Here is a 26,350-nt window from a genome sequence, read left to right as displayed (position 1 = left end):
TTCATTGCGGATTTCGCATATCAAAGTTTATACTGCAATATAAAGACAGATTTCTAATGTATAAAAATAAAATCTTCTTATTAGATCGGACTTATTCATCGTATTAATCAAATGATGATGAACACATCAGCGGCCGAGCGATAAAGTCGCTGAATACTAGTAGTTCGAGCCGGGGTTCCAGTCCCGGCAAACTGATTGGCTGCATGGGGTTTTCGTGGTTTTTCCCATGTATAAAGTGTATACAAGCCAGTTTCCTTTAGAACGTCCTCCACGAAGGCATCCCTCTCCTTGGACAGATAGCCCTCGCATGCTCTGCCGTAATTAAACCAAACCAATCAGATGGCAAAGTTATCTGTAAATTCAGCGCTAAAATAGTTTAAGTCAGAATAAGCTAACTTTTTTTCGTAAAATTTATTCGATTTAGACAAAACTCATACACTTGCTAAAGATCCAAAATCTCACTTTAAAATTACGAATTATTTTCAGAAGATACGTTACTTTTTATTTTATACATAAAATTACATTACAGATTTGAAATCTTTTACAAAGTAAGGATATTGTTGCGAGCTAAGGGTACGGTGATATCTTTTTAAAAGATTACTCTAGATCAGGGATGTCAAACTCATAGGTACACTTGGGCCAAACAAACAAGGTTTAACTTTAGCCGGGCCGGAAAAAAAAAAAAAAAAAAAAAAAGTATTCATAGAAACGTAGATTTATTTCGAATAATAAAATAATAAACATATATATATATATTTATATAGAAAAGAACAAGAAAAATTCAATGTTTACGTCCTGATACTTGACATCTCTTCTCTGCTATTATCTTTCCTATTTCGGGAGAAATTTTGTTTGCAGTGATAACTTTCAACGCTGACCCAAGGTGAGCATCATTAATACGGTTTCTAATAGGAGACTTACTACCTTACATGACTGAAAATAACTGCTCGCACCGATAAGTGCTACCAAACATGGAAATAATTTTATATGCGAATTTTCGAGTATTTTCAAACCTGGCTGGGGGCCCACCAGCGGCCGAGCGGTAAAGTCGCTGAACACTGGCAGTTCGGTCCGAGGTTCGAATCCCGCGAACGGGCTGGCTGCATGGGCGTTTTCGTGGTTTTCCCCATGTGTAACGTGTATATGAGCCAGTTTCCCTTAGAAAGTCCTCCACGAAGGCATCCCTCCCCTTAGGCAGATAGCCCTCGAGGCTTTGCCATAATTACACACACAAACCTGGCTGGTAAATATTTGTAAAATTCAGGCACGCCCACTTCAATGAATTTTGCTTTCAAATTTGAGTTGCACTGAATCTCGATCACCTCCATTTGCATATGGCTGGGTACTGAGTCAATACTTATTGAGAAAAATCGAAGGGGGGGAAAAAAATTAAATTAAATTGTCTTCGAGGGAACTAAAATCATTAAACCTCGTTTCAAATTCAGTTGTTAAATTTGCAATTTTTTCTGCGTATTTTTGATACGAACAAGTATCATCTAAATTTGATTTATTCATGCTGCACGTCGGGAAGTGCGTCAAATCTTCATTTTTAAGTGGTTTCCCCAAAGAACTAGTTGACATTTGAATGCTTTAATTATGTCAAACATGTTCGTAATGATATGATCTTTTCCTATTGTACAAAACTATGATTGGAAAACTGAGACCATGAGTTCGGCTATCGGGGATGCGTGCAAGTTTTGAGTGCACGTGTCCCCCAAAAGCCGAAGGTAGCTGAACGCAAGCTACTCACACGCATTTGTAATTTAAGTAGTGTGTGTGTCAGCTCGCTGTGAGTAATCTAACAACACTGAATAAATTATCGTTAATTACTTAGCAATAAACATTTCATTTTTTTCTTCGTCGATATGTTATTTTATTATTATTTACCGATATATTGGCCGGGCCGCAAAAATATTTGTTGTGGGCCTCATGCGGCCCGCGGGCCGCGAGTTTGACATCCTTGCTCTAGACAAACAGGGAGAAATTCACCATTATTATAAAAATTCATGACAAACAGAAGCACAAGAAATAGCTCAAGGAGAGTACGAATATCAAGTAATTCCTCCTTAGAGCAGAAGAAATAGCGTCATTTCCCCAAATCATTCGCAGAGTAAACTCTAAATCGCAATTCGCTAACACTCTTTAAGCCACTAAATCTCACAGCTAATTAACTACAGTAAGACACCACTTAACGCGGGGGATACTTTCCATCAAAGTAGAGCGTAATGCGAAACAGCGCTAAACGAGGCTATCTTTACATGTAAATATTGGGGTTAGGGGAAGATGGCTAGGTAATTGGTTAGGTATTAAATTTAAAAAGTATGTTTTTTTAATAAAAATAAAACCAAACATTTATTTCTTAAAGCCCAAATTAATACCACATTGTTAAAAACAAAATATAAATAACAAAACGAATATTCTTAAAAATAACAAATAAAATTCTCAGTCATATTTAGTTAGCCTTCCGCGTTTTCAGTGTTCTGCCTTTTTGTGATAAAAGCATCTAATGTTGTTTGCCTTCTTCTTTTGCGTTGTTCTCTTAAAAGTTCTTCATAAACGGATAGAGCATCTCTAACACCACGCCTTACTTTTGAGCTCCTGTCAAAATTCGGATCATTTTTAATGAATTGATCCATTATTTCAGTTATGGTAGACAAACTCCTTTTTACAAACGCCATCGAAAGTTCTTTTTGCTCTTCTTCTGAATCACTGCTGTCAACATTTTTGTTTTCTTCTTGTTCAGTTAATTCCTTGAGCTATCATTAGAAAGACTAGCCGCTGCTTCTTGAATTATTTCTTCGACATCTTCCACATTTACCCCTTTAAAACATATGTCATACAGACATATGTCCGTACAATACCGCACCAAACAAGAAATACAAGTACACTCTTTCGGATATGTATTTGAAACCTATCGCTGCATAATATTTCGGGGAATCCCCGGGATGAAATAAAAGAGCGCTAAACCTAAACAGCGCTAAACGAAACAGCGTTAAGCGGGGTCTTACTGTACTTACTCCCAGTCCATTGCAGTCGTACTTACATAGTGTAAAGCGAACTTCTGGAAGCCTCAAAAAGAATCAGTCTTAAAAGTTTCAAAAATGTTTTCTCGAACCTTCCAGAAAATCGTCAAAGGTCACCAAATTGGCAACAACAATTTCACCAAGGTTCATCAGAAGCGTATTTGTTAATATCTCGTGCTCTGATTGAGTTATTTTTATAATTTAAACGTTGTTGCTCAGAACTGAAATATTTACAATTCTATATAAGAACTCTATTTAATATACAAAACATATGACCATAAATTCGATAAAACACAAAATAAACCCTAAAATTAAAAGCAAATCTTAAAAAACATTAAAATCTTAAAAGCAACAACAACTAAATAACTGCGTAAAACATTACACAACACTACTACAATGCAAAAAGAAAAAAATCTGAAAAGTTTTAGATTTTAAACTACGTCCAAAGGGGCTTTTTTTTTTTTTAACGTTTTGTGTGTTACCTTTATTTATTAAATATCATATTCTATGTACTCAAACTATAAAAACTATAAAATTCAATTCAACAGCAATATCACAAATTAATTTTAAAATAAGCCTATCTTTAGAATTTCCGATACAGAGTATCGTGCTCAAACCATGAAAAATGCTTTTTTTTTTTTTTTTTTTTCCTTCTTCTTCTTCTTCTTGTGTGTGTGTGTACAATGTTGCCATTGCTCGCTTTGAAGTCGTTTAGTTTTTTAATCAAAAATTCGTTGAAGTGTTACAAAATTTCAAATCGATAATAAAACAAATTTCAAATTCAAATTTGGACTTCCACATGCCCATATTCTATGGAAGATTACGTTATTCAAATTTTGATGGCTCTAGGTACCGTTGTTTATCACAATGCGAGGAACATAAATACATTTATGCAGAGTCTTCATTATTTAAGTTCTTTAAATATAAGACAGGGCGATATTGTAAAGTGATACAGCCTTTTAAAATTTTGACGCAAAATGCGAAAACGAAATAAAGAGTCCTTCAGGGCAAATTGCCGCTTTAGACTTAAGGAAAAAAAAAAGAAGAAGAAGCTTTAAATATTTTTACAACAAAATTAAAATTATTTTTCTCCTCACATGTAGTTCTTCCGCATTTTAAAAAGAATAATTTCCCATGAGAATCATAGAAAGCCGAAAATATATATGTAACATATGTTTCACAAACTATAATCAATCAACAAATGGACTGTATTCCTACACTTTTATTTCATTACACTAATTATAAATAACATGTCAGCGATGCGAAATAATTGATACAAAATAAGCAAGCCATTCTACATGGCTGTCACAAACACAATTCTATCAATCAATTATCTTGTTGCCACACATAAAGTTCAAAACTAAAGGAAGAAAAACAAAAGGAATTTACGCTGTTTGCGACAATAAAATGAAGCAAACGATACTCACATAAACATCCCCCCAATTGTAATTTTAAGCTGAAATACTATTTATTTGAATAACATAAAATATGCTCAGTTCTTTATGACTAAGCACATTTCTTTCAAATATCTATCATATTCGAAAAGGTCTCCCATAGTTGAAATTTTAAGCTAAAAGAATATTTATCTGAATAACTATAGTGGAATTTTTAAACTGGCTCCATGGGAACTGTTATAACAAAGAAATGTGCGTATGTGTGCGCGCACGCGTGGGAAAGGGTCATAAAGATTGAATGAAATCCTTTTTTATTGCTTTTACTGCAGTGTGTGGATTTCCGGCATATATACTGGACACTATGTGCGTGTCTCGGTATAATAAGAATATGGACAGCAGAATCATTCTGTTTGCGAAGATAGTCGAAGTCCATGTGTTAGCAGATTGAAGTAAAGGAGGTCATACGATCACGGGACTATTTACTTGAAGAATATGTGCCATATATTGTAATGCATATTCTTAACATGCAACTGAGTTGGCATAACTGCTTTTTTCAGTAAAAGACTAGTTAAAAAATCTGATGCGGACATCATATGACTTCATTGCACGGAATATTAAATTAGACGCATTTTTTGCTGCATTTCCTTTAAACTTATTTCCTTGAATTTCATTAGATATATATTTCTCATTCAATCAATTCAGTTCTGACTTCCCGGCAAGGCAAAAATACATAAAACCTCAAAATATCTTCATTAAAAATGGAAAAGCACAGAAAAACGTAAAACACCAAATACAGTTAAAACAATTTTTACAATTAAAATTAAGAGTTTCTACGCAAAAGCAAGCTCGATCGGCAGGCAAGAAGGCAGATTTTTCAGTGCACAAAACTGAAAGCTTACTTTAGGTCCCCTTCAACAAAAAGACTCCGAAGCTGCAGAACTGATTTAATTCACTATTCTGCTAAGTTTCAAATGTAAAGAAAAATGGCTGCTGTGGTAAAAAAATTAGGCTTAGCCGCACTTAACTTAAATTGCACTTAACTTAAACCGCACTTAAATTGATGATAATTCTATACCTATTGCATGCACATTAACTAAAGGCATAAAAACCTTAACTAGAAGTTAACAACATAATTCAATCATACAGCTTTCACGGTCAACAGAACAATACATAAATATAAAAAATTCTCTCTTCTAAAGAGTTTTTAACTCTAATTTTAAGAGCTGCTGGTGCTTAAATGGGAGGATGTTATGGAACAAATAAAACAAACAAAAGATTTTACACAGATATACATTTTATTTATTTATTACATTTATTTATTCAAAATGACCCTAAGTAAAACTGGTCGATGATATGAGAAATAAGATACATAATTTAAGATGTCTGCAGTTATATTCCTAGTAAATGTTAAATATGTAAATGAATTGCCAAGTGGTATTTAGATAGTTCATTGGCACAATATTGAGATTAAATTGATGTTTCATAAAACCAAATGTATTTTCATTTCGCTTGAAAATTTAATGTGTTTTATAAATTGAACACGAAAGAGTATATAAAATGTTGATAAATACCAAAACTTGAATAAAAGTAGTTTCTTATATTCATAAACTAAAAACTTAACAGGTAAATAAACAGCTGACCGCATTTTCCCTCCCTGAAACCATGAAATCCCCCTCCCGGTTGAGAATCCCTGCTCTACACCAGGAGCTCCCAAACCTATGCCCGCGGGCACCATGGGGCCCGCCGATCGTTTAACTCTTTGAGGGCTAGGAAAAGGGAGTTAACTTTTTCAGCAAAACTCTTGTTTTAATTACTATATCCGGTTTTACAATGAAATTATTTACGACAATTACACATATTTTGTCCAAGACGCGGGAAAACAATGATCACTTCAGTGACCATCGCCCACAGAATACATCCTACAAATCGGTCTCTATGGTACTCATAGAAACAGTTTTTCTTTTTACACAATATTGCACGTGCTGCATTACCACACTATTCTTACATGTCTTTTTTCTTGGTGCTGTAGACTGCACATCGTCGTGTTGTTGTCCTTGATGGCTGATGCTTATTTTTTTGAAGATGAATTGATGCATCAACTATTGGCTTATGTTTCTTGATTACCATCTAGTGAGCTACAAGAGAACTTCAGAAACGGTCAGTCTTAAAAATCACTCACACGAGTGAGTAAGACGTTCAATAGAAAAGGTGGTTACTGTAGGTAACTACTGCTCTTCAAAGAGTTAACGCATGCCTCCTGCTCTGCGATCACAATAAAAATGTTTTAATTTTTCAATAAAATTCTATGTGTTAATGAAATTTTCTCATTTTTAATGAAATAGAAAATGCGCCCAACGCAGATACCAACACAAAGCGAAATGCGACCGATCTTTTTTCTTATATGTGTTACGGTGAAACACCGAAATCTGGAGAATGTCGACATTCACCGGTGAATGTCAACATTCACATAGTCGCTTGGTGTATGTCCGAAATATTTTTCAAATACACTTATTTCTGACTTGCACAGGTAAATGTCGACATTCACCATGTACTAATGGTGAATGTTCAACATATAAGAATATTATGTTTCCTTCTCCGTAATTTAGTCGGGAAAAACGCACTTGAGACTTAAAATAAGAACTTAAAAACACACAGTACATTCAAAATGAGAAAGGAAAATAATAGAAGTTAAAAACTTACTAAAGTATGCGATTCAAATCTTATTTATTGCAACAATTTAAACTATTATGACACTTTGAATTGCACAAGAGGGCCTTGCTTTTACAACTGCATTTATTTGTGGAACACTTCCTTTTGCAATGACAGCGTGTACATATACTCCTCTCTTTTCGACCTACACCAGAGCATATCTGTGGTTGTCGACATACACCGGTGAGGGTCCGAATGTGCAACAATGTAATGAGATATTCGATCTTTCACCGACGTATTTGGTGAATGTTGACATTCTCCGGTGAAAGTCGACATTCTCCAATCTCGGTCTTTCACGGTAACATATGCATGTATTATTAACTCTATTCACCTTGAAAAAGTAAATAGTGCCCGTTATCCAACAGATACTCCAGAATGTGCTCTCGGGGACTAAAAGGTTGGGGGCCCCTGTTCTAGACGAAACCATGGGAATGGAAGTTAACACTGAAAACGTGGAGCACTGGGAAGAGCACGAAAATTAGAGGGGGGGGGGGAAAAAAAGGCAAATGCGGAGGAAATGTCTTCAGGGGAAGAGGGAAAAAAAAGAAGATGAATCTAGTTCTTTGATCAGCGAATTGGTGTAAAATGGAGAAGGTGCAAAGTTTGATATCATTTTTAAAAAGCAGTAGCAAGCTACAGTAAAGTATAGAGGGTGTTTACACATTTTAAAAAAGATTTCGGATCCGTTTAAGTAAAGTTTAAAAATGTAAAGTATTCTTTTGAATGTTCGATCTGATAACCTTTTTTCTGGACTACAAGTTTGCATCGTAATCTTCATTATAGAAGGGTTTTTGATAAAATTTTCCCAGAAGTATTGATTTTTATTCCCTTTCCAGAGCCCATCAATAATGGTGGATTTGAGCTTAGAAGGAGCTCTTATCAAGAAACTAAAGGTTCAATAGTCCATACGTGAAACATCAGGGTATCAGGTTCAATGTTCCGCCTTACTTGCTTGGGGCACATTCAAGAACCTGACTCGGAACAGGGAGCTTACTAAAGCTATGTTCAATAAATGTGGGAAGTAGACAAGACACACAGGAAGGGTATACGAAACCCTATATTTTTCTCTCTTTACAAAGATTTCCGGACTTCGGAATACAGAGACCAACCACTTGCGGTCTGAACGTAAGAATATAAAAATATTAACTAAACTCTAACTTAACTTTGGAATAATAAACAAGGGCCTACGTGGAAGATTGGCCATATATTAACAGGAAGCCGTATGTAGTACAGAGCACTGTTAACACAACAATACGTTTAAAATTATTAAGAGGATTAAACTTCTGGCCTGGAAGGCAACCAGCAACCGAGTAAAACTGCTAAGGCAAGCGGCCTGCTTCTACTAACTCCTTCCTCTCTCTCGCTTGGCAAAAAGCCACAACTTAAGTACTTGGCGTTCGCCAGACAAATTTGCATAAATAAGTTAAAGCTTTTAATTCTGGCCGGAAGTAGAAAATAAGAAGTGATAGTAAAGATTTAAAATAAAATAAACGTTAGCAAAACTTAGGATCCTTACAAAGTAATCAATTTTAAATAAACAATTATCAAATGGATTAATCAGGTTTACATTCATTGCTAAAAGGACAATAATTTCGATATATGAACATTTCAGATGGCGAATGGCCTGACTTAAATTTGTGAATCGAGATGTCGCTGCATTAGCATTTCGCAGTGACCATATTGAATAAATATTTTTCAAAAGCAGTTTTATAATGAGCCCTCTTGAGGCAAGCCTGACGAGAACACCGAATTCTTATTGATTTTGATTTGGCCTATTACTGAAAAATGAGGTAATTTTAGGTAGTATAATGCGTCTTAAACTTTGCAGGTTATGATTTATCAGGGTTTGAAATAATATTCGTAATAATTCGAGAAACACAATAGCTGCAAAATAGAAATAGTGGCATTTTCGGCATCTCTGCTTCGCTTTATTAGACACCTTTTATTTTCATAAGACTGATTTTAAGCGCTTGATTTACTAATCGACACTGTTCATATTAGAAAGAGGCCACAAGAAATTACATAGATTTCTAAAGAAAAGAGTTTTGTTCCCACATCTTACACACATTGTTACTTTCACAGTTCTAAATAATTATGAAATTTTACTGAAATAAATGCTAGCTTTCTTAATAGTAAAGCTAACTTTCTTATTTTTAAGGCGAACGAACTTCACAATACTCAGATCTTCTAGAATTTTTCAAATTACACCAAATTCTGAATTCCTATAACATCAAATTTCTTGTGAAAATTCATTTAAATGCAAATGCTTTAAAAAAAGTATTATATTTTAAACCTAACTTACCTTGCTATCTTTTGCGTAATATAATTTTCGGGGTTTGATTTTAAAATATCTTCTTTTCCACCTCTGAAAAAAATTCAAATTTCAAATTAATTTTTTAATAAAGAAAAAAATATGAAATACTAAAGAAATAATAACAGCAATATGAAACGAAATTTTAAAAAATTCTGAAAGCTTTCAGATTTTATATTACGCCCAAAAAGGCTTTTTTGAACGTTTTGTGTGTTACCTTTATTTATTAAATATAGTGTTCTTCGCACTTAAAACACATAAAATTGAATTTAACAGCTTAATACTTAATAACATCAAACTGCATATCTTTAGAATTTCCGATACACAGTCTCGCGCGTTGGAAATTAAAAAAATTTTTTTTTTTTTTTTCCCATGTACAGTGTTGCCATTGCTCGCTTTGAAATCGTTGAGTTTGTTAATCAAAAATTCGTTGAAGTTTTACGAAATATGAAATAGACATTGGAAAAAATCCAAAATTCTAAATTCGGGCTTCCAGGTATCCATATTCGGTTGGAGAACTACGTTATTAAAAATTGGATAGTTATAGGTACAGTTGTTTTTTCAATATGGAAGAAACATTCATGCATTCAGGCAGATTCTTCATTATTTAGTTTCTTTAAATATAAGACATGGTGATAATATTTGGCAACAGCTTGAAAAGTGAATCAACGCAAAATGTCGAAACGAAATTACTAGCTCTCCTGGGCTAACGCTCTTTGGGCTTTAAAAAAAAATTAACACCTGTATTAGATGTGTTATACAGGATAATATTAAGTAAACTGGAAAATAATGCATTAAATAAATAAATATAAAAAAATTAGGATTTTGAATGAATACAAACTTAGCATTTATCTTAGGGAATGCATCTGATATTTAGACACAATTATTTTCAGTCCCCAATCGGAATTTTTTCTTCCTCTTCTTTATACTTCGTACATTTTTATGGAGCTTGTGGATTTTCAAAGGTATTCAAACATAGAACTACAATAGTATGAACACACTAAGTAGAGGCGTTATTGAGAAAAGTGAGATAATTTTGAATGACTATACTTTACACAAAACCGAGCGTCTTTGCTTTTATATCAAAGTAATTAAAATGTGTCCAAGTTTTGACATTAGAAAGCGCTCATTTTGATCTTAGGGTCTAGCAAGTTAACCGTGACAAGACCAGAAATCACGTTCAATAGTAATGATTTCGGCGGATTGGCAAGGCCAATCCTACTCTTTGGCCCTTTAATAAATAGTCCCGATTTAATTTCAATTGCTTTTTTTTTTATGCGAGGATATAAAAGAGGCAGGATGTGTATTTTTAAAAAAATTGTGACTTAATTATCTTCGAGGGAGAACCATCGTAGCCATTGCTACAGTCGTACCACACTTCATCCACTGTATCCCGATATAGACAGAACACTGCTTGAAGTTCTCAGCGTAGCTAACGAAACCTACTAAATACATGTTAGGTAAAGCTGAATTTAATGCTGATTTTGCAATTATGAAGATGCCTTAAATGCCTTTTTTATTAAAACTGTTTAACGTCGAGCCCCTCTCTCTAGATGATCCGGTACACTTCAGCTTCGCTAAATGTTGTACAAGATCTAGCCTTTTGGCCACATAAACTAAACTAGATCCTACAAATGAACCTGGTGAATTCTCGCGCATGCGTGAATGAAATACCAGCACATCAGAAGGGTGAAAATAACCCTTTATTAATTCAACTCAGAAAGGCACGTACTTAGCGCTTTACAATAACACTGGCCACTTGAGGTGGAACTTAAACGTTATAATCAATTCAATAATAAACTCAGAGATTCACCCGTTTAAATACTCACTTCACTTAACTTCAAATTTAGATCCTGGCGAGGAAATGCGAGGGGAAGTTGAAGAGTTCAGGAACGATAACAAAAATTTGAATAAAATGTTATTTAACTCCCCCCCCCATAAAAACAGCTCGCTCGTCCATATCGAATAAGTAATAACATAATCAATTCAAGTCTAAATAGAATAGTGGTGGATTAGCAGGTTAAGTTACGGCTAACTTGGGTTGATTCAACAAAACCTAACAGACGTGACAATTATCCGAAATGGCCAAGGGGTGTACTAGCGTAACAGCGAAATAAGTAATGAAATATGCGTTGACCAGCGAAAACACGCTCTGAATAAACTCAAAGATTCACCCGTTTAAATACTCACTTCACTTAAATTTAAATTTACATCCTGGCGAGGAAATGCGAGGGGAAGTTGAGTTCAGGAACGATAACAAAAATTTGAATAAAATGTTATTTAACTCACCCCCCCCCAAAAAAAAACACCTCGCTCGTCCATATCGAATAAGTAATAGCGCAAAACATCGTTTTTCATTTAAAATAAGACAGAAAAATGTCGAGACTTAAGACCTTTGAGAAATCGCGAGAAAATCTGCATTTCACTACGTTCTCTACCAGAGCTCGTCTATCGGTCTTCGTAATCTGTTGTATGTACTTTAGTCAACGTTGTTTCAAAAAGATTAAATAATAAGTACATGTTATTTATCAGGAAAAAAAAAAAAAATGCCAGTGAATACTCAACAAAAAAGAACTGTCTTAAATTTTGTATGCCAACATGACTAGCTGTACGCACAATTTTAAACCATTTTGCTTTGCTGTAAAAAAAAAAAAAAAAGCTTGGAACTTTTTATTTAACTGCAACTATATTTTTAAAAGTTTACATTATCGTCTGTTACTTCACAGTTTTGTTTATATGCAAAATGGCGCCTTTAAAAAAGCAATGGATAGAAGGCCATGTTTGTACTCTATCCGAAGAAAATTATTCGTATTTGGTTTTCAAAAAACGCTGAGAAAGCCATGGTTTTTCTATATCTAAAGCTACGATAGTAACATCCTCAACAAGAAAGGAGGGGGGAGCTCAATGTTCGACTTCAAGAGGAAAAACTGTTCCAAATCCATATCCAAGGACAAAACGGAATGTTTCGAATGCTGTAATTTAAGATCTTTAATGTTAAAAGAAAATCCGCAAAGGACAGTCGTAAAATCATTAAAATGCTTAGTGTCACGGTAAATAATGCGATTAATGCAGATCCGAATCTTAAAATGGCGAAAAAAACAATGTGCACCGTCTTTCTCCACGATGAACTCGAAACCGCTGCAGAATTCTTTATAAATAACATTTGTATGGACAAAAATGGTAAAATGTCACAATAGATGAATCCTGGGTGTATTTAAATGACTGCAATAAAGGAGATGCATTTATTATAATCAAAGAGAAGAAAAAGGTCTTAAAACATGATTCAAAGAATCTAAAGAAAGCTTTTCAAAGGGATTTACGACTGTTGGCGGATCTTTATACAACGGCAAATTAAAATTAAAGAGAGTGGAGAAAAATCAAGTTCACATATTACGAGGAACATATTTTATACCCAATTTTCAAATATGAAATACTTTTCTTCACCCAAAGTGCCATCAATCAGTAGAACAGCATCCAGACAAAGCAAGCAGCCACACCTTAAAATTCACAGTAGGTGCAGAAACTGACTTAACGTACTATTCCAGTAAGTTTCAAATGTGAACAAATGGCGATCCGTTAGTCGCCACTTAAAAATTTTTAATTGTTGATAATTCTACAACTATTGCATGCAGAATAGCTAAAGGCATAAATACCTTAGCCGGAATATAAAGACCAGGTAATTCAATTAATTTAAAGCAAAAAATGCACAGCTTATCAATATATAAGAATAGAAGGTACTATTCCGTTTTGAGGACCGTAAAAAAATTGCAGCGAAAATGTATGCGCAAAAGCGCCAAATCTAGCAAACGCGCCCATTTAACAGCGCGCCAAATCTAGCGTACACGCTGATTTCAAATTGCGTAAGTTTAGATAATTCTAAGGATTAGTTTACATAGTTGCGTAAGTTTAGATAGCTCTATTTCTTAAGACGTCATTGAAATACTAGTTTAATTTTTAAATCCTTTTTTGATAACGCTGTGGATTTAACAATTTGGGAATTGCCCAATGACGAAAAGTCTGCAATAGAATTTCTTCAAAGAAAAGGCATCATTCATTATAGAAAATTATGTTTGAACAACCAACGAGATGAAATAATGCTTTAGCGATAACTCGGTAGCCACTCAAGTTAGCCTATGCTTCCATTCAGTTATGTTTATCCTTTTTATAGTATAAATTATAACAATAAAAAAGTATTATATTAAATTAACCTTTTATCTAATTTAAGATGATAATCTGAGATAGTTATTTACTATTATACTTCCTTTCTTGGGTTAGGGTTGCCGCAATTATTTTTGGCAGCACTAGCATCTACAATAGTTTGGCGATTTTTTACGGTCCTCAAAATGGAATAGTGCCGAATTTAAAAATACTAAGCTCACCGATCCAGGTAACAGAGTGAGAATCTATATACTATATATACATAGGTTGTCTGAAAAGTTACCGATCTAAAAACAAAGAAAAAAGGTATTTTTTCCCCCAAATTTACCTTTATTCTTTGACATAGTCTCATTGCAAGTCTATACATTTCTTCCAGCGATACTCCCATCTTTTTAACCCGCCTAAATAACATGTGGAATTTTTTCTGTAATGTCTTCTCATTTGAAGAGAATCTTTGCCCTCCAAGTGCTTCTTTTACGGAACAAGAAAAAAGTCATTTGATGCCGGGTGGTCAAGCAATTCGAATCGTAATTCATGCATTTTCGCCACTGCAGCCGCTGAGGTGTGAGATGGAGCACTGTCTTGGTGAAACTTTTTTTTTTTTAAGAAATGTGGTTGTTTTCCGTAATTTCTGCCTTCAACTTGCCAAGTAACGTTGCATACTATGCTCCCGTAATGGTTTTTCCTTTTAACGATAATCCTCTGACACGTCCCACGGCTATTCCAGAAAACTGTTGCCATCACTTTCACAGCACGAGGAACAGTTTTTGCCATTCTTGAAGCTGATTCTCCCTTTGCGACCCACTCTTTAAACTGTGTTTTTGTTTCTGGGCTGTAAAATGATGAATCCAGGTTTCGCCTACAATGATTAGTAGTGAAAACTAATCACTCATCATTCAGAACGGTGCAAATGTTCATTCGGACACGTTTTCGGTCCAAAGTGAGCAAACGCGGCACCCAACGTGCAGCCAGTTAGCGCATATCTAAATCTCGGTTCAATATGTGGTTCTTTGGACATGCTTAGCCTCTGCTATCTCTCTAACCTTGATTCGATGGTTGTTAGCACCATTTGGTGGATTCTAGCGATGCTTTCTTCAGCGGTAGCAGTTTTTCGCCGTCCTGAACGTTCATCGTCATCCAAGCTGGTACGTCCACGTTTAAATTTAGCTGCCCACCATTCGCTGGACTCGTGTCCTGACAGCTTTGGTTCCTTGGGTATATAATCAGTCTTCACAGTGACTAGAACCGTCATTTTTTACGGTGGTAGGTTGCTTGGTTGGCAGGGACCGTACTGGCACTGTCGTGTCTGTGACCTTGGATGTGGGGACGTTGCATGTAGATATTAAGAGCTGTCCAAGGGGGGCGTTGGGCCCCCCGGCCAAGGCAAGGCTGAGTTGATGGGAGAGTGTGGTGCCCCTCCGGGCAGTCTCCGAGGCCTGGATTGTTTATAACTATGTAAGGCAGCTCAAAAGAAGCAGCCAGGTAATGGGTGATCCACTCTTGGTTCTCAGTAGTAAATGATGGTGATAGAGTCCCCGTACACTGTGTGCAACTCCTCTTTAATCTGAGTAGACCTTTCAAAAAAACAGGTATCTAATGACAGCACGATACTCTTTTTCCATTTTTGCAAAAATGTCCACGTAAACTCCCAAAAATAATTGTCAAACAAAAAATTCATGCTCAAAATAGCTAAAATTTTGATTGGTAGTTATCAGGTGATGCCTAAACAAGTCCCCCTCACTTCGGTTGATTTGAGTTGCGATCTACTTATTGAGGTCGTGACTAGACTTTTCAGAAAGCCCTCGTGTACATATATATTTATATATACGGATTGGTCGATTGCAACGAAAAAGGGGGGTGCACAACTACAGTATAGCAGTACCATATACAAAATTCCAACATTCTATGTCTACTCGTTCTTGAGATATACGAAATACACATATGTACAGATGTCACACACAAAAAAAAAAAAAAAAAAAAAAAAAAATTCTGAATCTATTTCACAATTCTTTTTAGCAAAAACAGTCCTTTATTCTACCCATACGTACAGATGTCACGCAAAAACATCGTTCAAATGGTTTACAGAGCGGTTGAAATAAGATACTCGAAATTCTTCGTGATTAGAACATTACTTCCTTCGTATAAAGAAGTAAAAATGGGACTGTCCTACAGGACCGATTGACAAAATTCAAATTGCGTTTTTCATGTCTCGAAAGCACGACTTAGGATATACATTAGATTTATATATAGCATTGTTCTAATATAGGTATTTTGACACAAAATCGGACTTTTTCTGAAATGATGTGACAATTTTTTTCCCTATTTCGATTCAATAAAATAAATATTAAATTTTGTAAAATTTGGTGCGAAATTTATGGAGAAATTCAAAAATTTACCTTGGCGCATTTTCTTCAGTTTGCGCCAAGAACAATTTACTTGGCGAATTTCTTTAGTTTATAGCAACCTATTTTCCTTTCCCTTTTTTTTTTCATTGTACACGAGCGGAAAAAAGGTCACCGTTCATACTTTCAAATAATTTCAACAAAGTGCATAAACCACATTTGGCGTTATTATTGCTTATAAGAAATATGCCAAATTTTAAAACGCGCCAATACGTAAATTCACGTATATCTTATGATATTTTGAATAAAAATACTAATTTTTTGCAGGTGCGCCTAGAAATACATCTACTTTAAGAGGACGTTAAAAATTTTACAGGTTATAATACAAAATTTTTGTCAACAAATTTATAAAAAGTACTTAAAAATACAAATTAAATAATAAATCATAATAAATGAGTGAATTATATTTGGATCCAGCCTAAATTTGGACTTATGGAAGAAGGAATAAAGTAGGTTTAAAAAAGATATTTATATATATATATCAAATGCAACTAACATTGAGGAGATAAAATTTTGAGAACTAATTTTTTAAAAACTACTCGTGCGATTTTTACAAAACTTGGCAGTTTGGCATAATTTGAAACATAAAATCGAAATATGGATAAAAATTGGCATGTCATTTTAGAAAAAGTTCGATTTTGTGTCAAAATACCTTTACAAGATCAACCGCTATATATAAATCTAATATATATCCTAAGTCGCGCTTTCGAGACATGAAAAACTCAAGTTGAATTTCGTCAATCGGCTCAGTAGAACGAGAAATATAGAACTCTTCTGCCCCCCCCTCTTTTTTTGGGGGGGGGGCATGGTATACATCAGATATAGGTTAAGTTTCAATATGTCAGTTTACGAAACGTATCAATGACAAAAATTGTTTAAACATAATGACAATAATAATAGAAAACGGATAAATGTCATCAGTTATCACTGCCAAAACAGATAAGAAAGATACTGCACAGAATAGGCGTACTTAAATAGATATTGCCACTAAGTCTTTCAAAACACGGATAAAGCAAGCGCAAGCCTGAATAAGAAAGTTTTGAAATTTTATCAACAACCATTCATTTTTCATTCTTAAGGTTCTAACTTTTGTTATTCGATCTTAATAAATTATATTTAATGACAGAGCAAGAAAGGGGGAACAACATACAAGAGAGATAGATTATCGTTTTTAGAACGTGATTCTAAAAGTTTAAAATATCTGATGCGACACACGACTTTTTTCGCCGGCCTATCAAATTATGTGGATTTTTAGCTGTGCTTCATTTAAACTTGTTTCCTCTAATTTCATTGCAGATAAAATTCTCATTCAATCAATTCAATTCTCACTTCGCGGCAAGGAAAAAATACATAGAAACTCAAAAACTCAAAACCCCTTCATTTAAAATTGTGAAATACAGAAAAACATAAAATACCAAATACAGGGGGAATAAAAAAAAAAAAAAAAAAAAAACACAAATTTTACAATTGAAATTAGCGTTTCTACGAAAAAACAAGCAATACGGCTAGCGGACAGAAGGCAGATATTTTAATGCACAAAACTGAGTTTACTTTTGGTCCCACGCGGCAAAAAGACACTGAAGATGCAGAAACTGACTTAACTCATTATTATACTAAGAGTTTTCAAATGTAAATAAATGACGGTTTCGTTAGGCTTAGTGGCACTTAAACATTTTTTAAATTGCTGATAATTCTGCAACTAGTGCATGCAAATAAATTAAAGGCCGAAACATATCCGGAACATAAGGACAACATAATTCAATCACTTTTAAAGCAAAAAATGTACAAATTTGAGGCATCCGAATAATATTGTCACCAAAAACTATTCAATATTTCAAAAATGCAACTGCACTTTCTTGCAATGCAGAGGAGGAAATTAAAAAAGTAACTTTATTTTAAAAAATAAATAAATAGATAGATAAAAATTTCAAATTGTGATTCTCTTGTGCTATGTTAGGGATATGTTTCAAAATTTAAAAACTTGAATAATAAAAAAGAACTAGGTAAGAAGGTAATAAAGCTATAAATGTTCGATAACGTATGATACGTACGATTTCAAATTCCAAGCAAATTAATCTTAAAGAACGTAATGCACTTAAATGTTTTCGTCAAAATATAAAAACTTGTTTCTCTCTCAAAGTTTATATAGGAATGATGGAATATTGGGCCCTTTTTTTAGCCTTCATAGATGGTTCGGCCATGAAAAGACAATATGAGGCGCATTCGTCCTACTATTTTTGGTAATATTATTGAATTCTTGCTTGGAACGATATTAAAAATATTAAATTTGTTTCATCCTAATGCGTTGCCAAACATGTCAAAGACATTTTATATAATCAACAGACAATATATATTACTCGGTAATCTTTTAAAATCTTCTTACTTTCCTTTTTACCGTTATTCTTAAACTTAGTGGGAAAAAAGTTTTAAAACTTAGCATGAGTACTGGGAAGAGCAAGAAATATCTACTGCTGGTTTGTAGATTAAAGTACTCTTCTTTAATTTATACTTAAGAGAAAGATGGAGGCTTATTGCACACATACACATGTATAATTAAAAATTTGCAAAATCGGAAAGATCAGATTCTAACGACCGCCTAAAAGAATTTGTTAAGGTATTTTTATGCTCTCGCTGAACATGCAGTTTACCAGTCTGCTGTCGCACTTACCCCTGCTAACCCAATTCTTTTTGTCTTTTTAGCTATATTATTAAGCAGCATTTTCTGCACACTTACGCATATACATTTTAACAACAGAACTGCAACAATTTTACAAGCAACATATATTTAAATTCTCCCGATGCAGTGTTAAATGTTGTTATACATTTTTATATTTTTTCCATTATCTTCTCAGTTCATCATATCAGTTGTCAGTTTTCTTAGTAAGATGGCTTATAAAACGTTCTTCTGAATTTTTATTATTAACCTTTTTGTGTGATTCAACGACAAAATACATAGAAACAGCGTATGCTTGGAATTTCCGACAATCTCGCGCGCTGGAGATAAAAATGTTTCATTCCGTACAGAGTTGCCAATGTTCGGTGTGAAATCGTTGAGTTTCTTAATCAGAAACTCATAAATGCTTTCTAAAATACGAAATAGATAATAAAGCAAGTTCGAAATTCGGGCTTCCAAGTGCCCATGTTCTGTTGCAGGACTACATTATTCAAAACTGGATGGCTCTAGGTACCGTTGTTTTTCCACAATGCGAGAAACATTCATGCAGATTCTTCACTGTTTAGTTTCTTTAAATATAATACACGCCGATAATATTTGATGGCAACACTGTAGAACCGAATAGCTAATTCAGTGTTCAAGATTTTTGAAAAGAAGTGCAAGGTTAATCTGCAAGTTTTTGCGGATGATTTCCTTCTAGTAACTTCGGGAAGAAAGAATATCGAGACAATTACACACCACTTAAAAAAACTCAGGAAAAGACATATCGCACTCACAAATGTAACTACGAAGAACAGGACTGCAGTGGGGAACACCACCATGGGTGCTTAAGAGTTGGTATCAGGCAATAACAGAAAAAATTATTCTCTACGGCACGGCGATCTGAGGAAAAACACGTAAGCATACGTAGATTACTCCTGTACATACAAAGGCTGCAACTCATGCTCATCTGCAAGGGTTACAGATCTATAGCAACGATAGCTCTGCAGGTTCCTTCGCTACATTTGCAAGTAGAAAATGAATCACTAATTGCAAGAGCGTTAAGGCTAGGTGAGGATCGAGTTCTTTGGAAAAAACAGCACTTTGCTGAAGAACTTTAAAAAACACAAGCCAGTGACACAATGACATCTGAAAAAGTATTTCTGAGCCACTATCTGACACCAAAAGAAAATAACAACTGTATCTTCTAATGGCTCAAAAACCGAGACGGGTACTGGCAGTGTTTTTTTTTTTTGCGTGTTAAAAGGTGATAGAAGACAGCAGAAACTAAGAATTCCTAGCTGAATTCGCAGCACTGAAAACAACCAGCCATTATATGAAGATGAGCAGAGTCACCCAAAGTATAATTTACAGTGATTCTGCCTCTAGCCTCGAGGCAGTCAAATATTACAAAAGCAGAGCCCAGTATGTCCAAGAACTTAAAAGAACCCTTCTCAGTCTCCCGCCAGCAGAAAGACCATGTCTCACGTGGGTTCCGACTCACGTAGGCAAAAGGCGATGAGGAAGCGGATACCCTGGCGAAAGAAACGGCAAATGAGGTTTCAAGGACATTAGTGCCAAAAATATTAACTAGGTCTCATCTCAGAAAGATCCCTCTAAAACAACTGAAGCAGCCAGATAGGATGCAGCGTACAGATGGCAAGCCAGATCGGACGCAGTGGATACAGAGAGGAGAACATATAAATTCTTCCCCCAAACAACGCAAGAGTGAAATTGCAATAGTGGCAGTAAGACAAAGTTTTATAAAGGTCCATGGCCATTTTCTAACTAAGTGCATAGATTCGGCCTGAAAGACACAGAAAGATGTCAGTGTGGAGAGGTAGGGCATCCACACTACTACCTCTTCCACTGCACAAACACGGCACGGATTAGAAAGACAAGTCAAGCTTATTGGCCACAAAGGGCAGCAAACATAAGAACAAACAAAACGGCAAATAGAAAAGCTACAAACGGTAATAAGCCACTGTCAAACGAAGAATTCTCTAATCCTCCCCGGACAGAAAAGAAACTAAGAGATTTCTACTTAGAACTCTGAGTCATAAGCAGACACACTACGACAACATATTACTTTTGCGGGTACACATATCGGGCCTCTCAGCCCAAGACTGACTATGGCAACAACCTGTCTATGTTCTTTAAAAGAGTTACTATTGCAATTAATGTACAGTCCTGAGATTCGAAAGACAGGAGGACTATTGCTGTGTTAGTAAAATTTTCAATTGCAGTGCTTTTCCTCCTACAGTCACTAAGTGTGTATTTTTATTACAAGTATTTATTAAGTATGTTCAAGCAAGTGCTAAGTCAATTTACGTAATCTTCTCAAGTTTGTGAATATTATTCTTGGTATGGTATTTTTGCCTTCTCAACAAAAATAAGTGTTCAATTTTTATATGTAAGTACTAGGGATTAGTTATTTGTCAATATTGTGATCAGCTTTATGTTTGAATCTCTCCCTAGTGATCAGCATTTAGTGCTCAATCTTTTTAATACAAATGTACAGTAATGATAAAAGTTAACTATGAAATTAATTTAGGTAAGGTCTTCCGTTTTCTTAGCAATAATAACAGTTCAACGTTATATATCCAACTGTTAGGAATCAGATAACACTTTTACTGCTCGTTACTTTTCTTTAATGTTCAGTTTAATGTGGTGCGAATTCCAAAGGCACTCTTCAACTCTCTTGCTAACAACATGGCTAGTCGTTGCGCACGCTGTCTGTCTGTCAGAGGCGACCACACATCATACCAGCCATAGTACTAGGGATCAGTTATTTGTCAATATAGTGATCAGCTTTATGTTTGAATCTCTCCCTAGTGATCAGCATTTATTATTCATTGCCATCTTTCAACCTCAAGTTTGGACAACATTGGTTCTTGGCCATAACTCATGTTAATGAACGGTATTTTCATTATTGTTTTTACATTACCAAGGCGTTTGGATTAAGGAGTACCTTTGCAATTAATTGCAATTACCTCCACATCATCGTTCATAAAATTGAAATAAATAAGAAAGGAGCAGTCGCTAAAGTAGATGAAAGAGCAGATAAGCTAAAGTCAAGAATCGCTTAGGGTTCTCATTGTTAGGACACAGGAGGAGAGTACAAGAGTTTATCACAATTGAAAGGCGTTTAACCCCCCGTAGTGAATTAACTTCTCTTAACTCAGGTACAAAGAGAGAGCAACCGGGACGCGAAGTGCGTGAATGGTTGCTATGGAGATAGATCAGCTGATGGAGCGAGGCGCAGTTGAATACCTTACATTGACATTACTGTCATACAATAAGCTATGTCCACACCTAATTTCATTTATTTCTAACCGGTATTTCTCGAGCTATTTGGGAAGAAGTGTTCCATCTCTTAATTTTATCCACCAGATGCCTGGAAGACAGCACACTGAGAGGCTAGTGCAATGGCGGCGCTCACTCACTGACTACATTTTCTCATTCAACGGTGGCTGACAATGCATTTTTCCCTCTGGTCATATCAGTCGCCGTTGATTGATGATATACAATTTAAAAAATTCTATTCTTCTATCAAATTTTACACATATTTCCAGCCGTTAGCATACGGGTGAAATCGGATACCATGTGCTAAACGGGAAGAAAGAAAAGACTCTGTGCTTATCGGGTTAAACAAAACTTTGTAAATACAGTAGAGCACTATTTATACGGTTCACGTTTATGCGTCTTTTATACGTCGTTCATCTTGGTCCCGATTCAGTCCTATTTATTAACAGTAAAATATTTATTTTATACGTCGCTTTTGCTTGACTTACTGCACTGGTTTTACATTTTGTAGTCCCGTAATTCAAGCATTTTCCCTAGATATGGGGTTAGGGGAAATACATCACAATCTGGTACAGCTTATGAAATAGAGGAGGACAAACACATCCACTTCCTCCCTTTGAACTGGACGCTGTTTTAAGTAAACTAGCTGGAGTAGAAATAACGGATACAAAAAATGTCACGAAAGCGAAAGGCACGCGCATTAAAAGATTAAATTCAAATCTTCGAAAGAACTTGATGAGACTACTAACGAAAGTTGAGTATTCCTGTGACAATACTAAAAACGGTTGTTTATGATCGAAAACAAATGATGAAAAAGGCCGGAATTTGTGAATAGTTCACTTCACGAAAATTACGTGTTCAAGATAGAAAGTATTCATTCAATGCGCATCCAGTATTCCAAACAATGGCCCCTGTTAATAGAGAAGTCAAAAGAAACAGCACTCGACTGAATGCGAAGAAAGCTTGCTTCTCAACTTGATTAGCCATCAAGTTGAAGCTGCTGTTGGATCAGTTTAAGCTGCTGTTGGAATATCATGTTATATAATAAATGGAGGATCAAAAAGCGTTCCTGCTTAGTTGGTTGAACAATAGTTCAAGAATTTATCCACCAAAATATACATATATGAATTTTAAAAACATTTATGTTGTTGAAACTGCTCATGTCTTTAATCTTAATGCCTACAAGAACTCTAGCTTTTAAAGGTGACCAGTGTTATGAAGTTAAAGTAAAGAACGCCTTACTGTTTTTCTTTGTATAAATGCTGATGATATGGAAAAAATGACTGTTATAAGAAAGTCACAAAAACCAAGCTTCTTCAAACATCTTAAAACTATGTCACTGGAATATACAAAGCATATAAGAAAGCATGGATGACAATGGATATTTTTACAGAATGGGGGTAAGCCAAAAAAAAATAGACAAAACTATGTGGGGACACAACCACAAAATTTTACTTTTTATAGATGCGTACCCATCCTCAAACGACAGATTTCTTTAAAAAATTGAAAGTTGTTTTCTTCCCAGCAAATTGCAAAAATGTATTATAACCTTTAGATCTGTTGTTGTTGCTACCCTTATGCTCACTTGTCTGATATAGTCAGCTCAAGCCCTCGAAATTCCTCGTGGCAAGGAGCGCAAGATTACTCCTGACGTTGACAACAACCTTGAGCACCTTAACAGGTGACAATGCAATTTAGCATTTTAGCACCCCCTCCCCAATTTACGTAGGGGAGTCAACTGAAAACCATAAAAGTAGAAATAAAAATCCGCATATGGCGCCAGTGAGCTGTAAGTTGGCATGCCTGTTTGCGATAGTATGCCGGATGTCTCCTAGGTGGCAGCAGCCGGCAGATGCACAAACACCGGCGCAACAACAGTTCCAAAATGGCAGCCCTACTAGCCACATGCACCAGCGAGGAGCAGCGTTCTGTGATTCGGTTTTTGCGAAGTGAAGGTGTGAAACCGATTGACATTTTTAGGCGAATGAAGGTTCAGTATGGAGATGCGTGTTTGTCACAGCCACAAATCTATGAATGGTGCCGGAAATTTGCAAATGGTGTTACGTCCGTGGCCGATGCTCCACGTCCCGGCCAGGCTCGGCGCGCAGTGACTCCAGAGACCATTTCAGCCGTTGAAGCCATCGTTTTGGAAAACCGCCGTGTGACAACAGACGAAATTGCAGCATGTGTACACATGAGTCATGGATCGGCACATCATATTGTGCATGATGTTCTCCAGTTTCATAAGGTGTCTGCAAGATGGGTGCCCCGACAACTGACGCCTGAACTGAAACAGGGACGTGTTGATGCGTGCGAAGACCTTTTGCGGCGTGCTGAACGTGACGGTAATGCCTTCCTGTCACGAATCGTTACTGGTGACGAAACATGGGTGCATTACCATCAGCCTGAAACAAAGCAAGCGAGCAAGGAGTAGCGCCACTCCTCATCACCGAAACCCAAAAAGTTTCGGACACAGCCGTCTGCAGGGAAGGTTATGCTGACCCTCTTTTGGGACGAAAAGGGCATCATCTTGGAACACTACACGCCACGAGGAACCTCTGTGACGAGTGCTACGTACTCGGACCTCCTAAAAAATCATCTCCGGCCTGCCATCAAAACGAAACGACGTGGATTGCTGTCAGCCGGTGTGCTGCTGCAACACGACAATGCACGGCCCCATACGACGCGTGCAACGGTTGCGACCATCACAGACCTGAAATTGGAATACCTCCCACATCCCCCTTACTCGCCAGACCTCGCACCGAGCGATTTCCATCTGTTTGGTCCGCTCAAAGAAGCAATGGGCGGCAGGAAGTTCCACTCCGATGAAGAGGTACGCAACGCGGTGCACGAGTGGTTGCGCCGTCGCCCAAAAGACTTTTTTTCTGCAGGTATTCAGGCTCTTCCGAAGCGCTGGCGGACTTGCATTGAACGAGGAGGGGACTATGTTGAAAAGTGATTTACTTCCGTGTGACCAATAAATAATATTTAAAAAAATAATTATGGTTTTCATTTGACTCCCCCTCGTAGATGGAGAGGACACCGGGAAGACGGGTCCGAGGGTCTCCCACCCCTCTTCCCTTCCACCAAACCACACGAGAGGACTTTCGGCTCGCCTCATATTTAGAGTGCCGTCTTGCCGCAACGAAACTCCTCCGGGATTCAAACCCGGGGCCTTCGGCACGGCAGTCAGCAATGCTAACCACTATACCGGTTGGGCGGCCCCTTTAGATATGGGTGTCATTACCTATAGAACATTTTCAAGTTCTTAAAGGTTGATTCAAATAGCCTTTCAAAATGTAACTACAGGAAATACACAGAAAAATTTAAATATTCCTGCGGCTATGATTTTACTTGCCTGGCCTCAAAGAAAAGCATAATCAATTAAAAACTGCTTCAAAAGGGCGTTTCAAGTGAAAGTGCTGATGACGAAAATAATGATGAAACTGTGATTATGGATGAAGAAGACTGGAAACTACTGGATTACGTAAACTGTGATGCCAATGTAATGACGTCAGATTTATGCACAGTTGAAGAACTCATTGAAAACATTTTATCAGATGAACAGGTAGCAGGGACGAAAAAGAAAATAAAGAAACAATCCCACCTTCTTTTCAAAATGCTATGTTGCACTGACACCCTCAGAAATTTCTTTGTGTGTAATAATACAAACGAGAAAACACTTCAAGAACTAAATACGATTCATAGCGTTTTGCTTATTCAAAATCTAAAGACACGTCAGAAGACAATTTGACCTTTTCTTTAAAAAGAAGTTAAAATTTGCTTTAGAATACTCTTGGGAAAAAATATTTCTTTATTCAAGATGGTAATTAATCAATTCAATAATTATTCAAGATGGTACGTAAAGATATAAAATTTCGTTTATGCGAATTTCTCATTTATACGTCGTTTGTGAATGGTCCACTGAAAGACGTATAAACGGTGCTCAGCTGCATCTTGTTTGGAAAGGAAAAGATTTTAGATGTTACCAAGAGATGCAAGTAGGCGATAGTTGTATAAGTTGCGACTCTAAAAATGTAAGTAATTTTACAAAGTAAATAACACAACAATATATCGTAATATAGTAATGAGAGATAACTAATGAAAAAACAGAAAGAAAAGATTTAAAAAAAAAAATTAGAACCTACCTGGAACGAGCTGGTCTGTTTCATTAGGCAACCCTCTTTAATGCACACCTAAAAGAGAGAAAAAAATGTTCAAATGAAAGGTTTCTCGGGAGGGGACGATAAAAAATTACTCTGATAATATTTAAGTAAGGGATACTAAAACAGCTTTATACAGAGAATGTAGGCTAATTTATTACTCCATATTCTCAGTTTCAAATAATCACACATTTCAAAGATATAAAATTCAAAACATAAAAAACATTTTGC

At 35.8% G+C, this 26,350-nt stretch overlaps 1 protein-coding gene across 4 annotated transcripts in view; it reads right to left on the bottom strand.

Moving 5' to 3' along the window:
- The window catches only part of LOC118203668 (diacylglycerol kinase delta), a 266,853-nt gene that overhangs the window by 105,039 nt on the left and 135,464 nt on the right, over positions 1–26,350 (bottom strand). For all 4 annotated transcript variants that reach the window (XM_085816163.1, XM_085816165.1, XM_085816166.1 and 1 more), the window contains exons 2-3: positions 26,105–26,152; positions 9,429–9,491 (exon numbers count right to left, since the gene is read on the bottom strand). In XM_085816163.1, coding sequence (XP_085672289.1) covers positions 9,429–9,491; positions 26,105–26,152 — 111 coding nt within the window. The remainder of the gene's footprint in view (positions 1–9,428; positions 9,492–26,104; positions 26,153–26,350) is intronic.

The sequence above is a fragment of the Stegodyphus dumicola genome, chromosome 4 (genome assembly GCF_044657685.1).
Source record: "Stegodyphus dumicola isolate Sdum_Otavi_A_Nest chromosome 4, ASM4465768v1".
Lineage (NCBI taxonomy): Eukaryota > Metazoa > Arthropoda > Arachnida > Araneae > Eresidae > Stegodyphus > Stegodyphus dumicola.
Note: the sequence above shows the minus strand (reverse complement) of the source record. Positions and strands in the feature narration are given on the sequence as shown.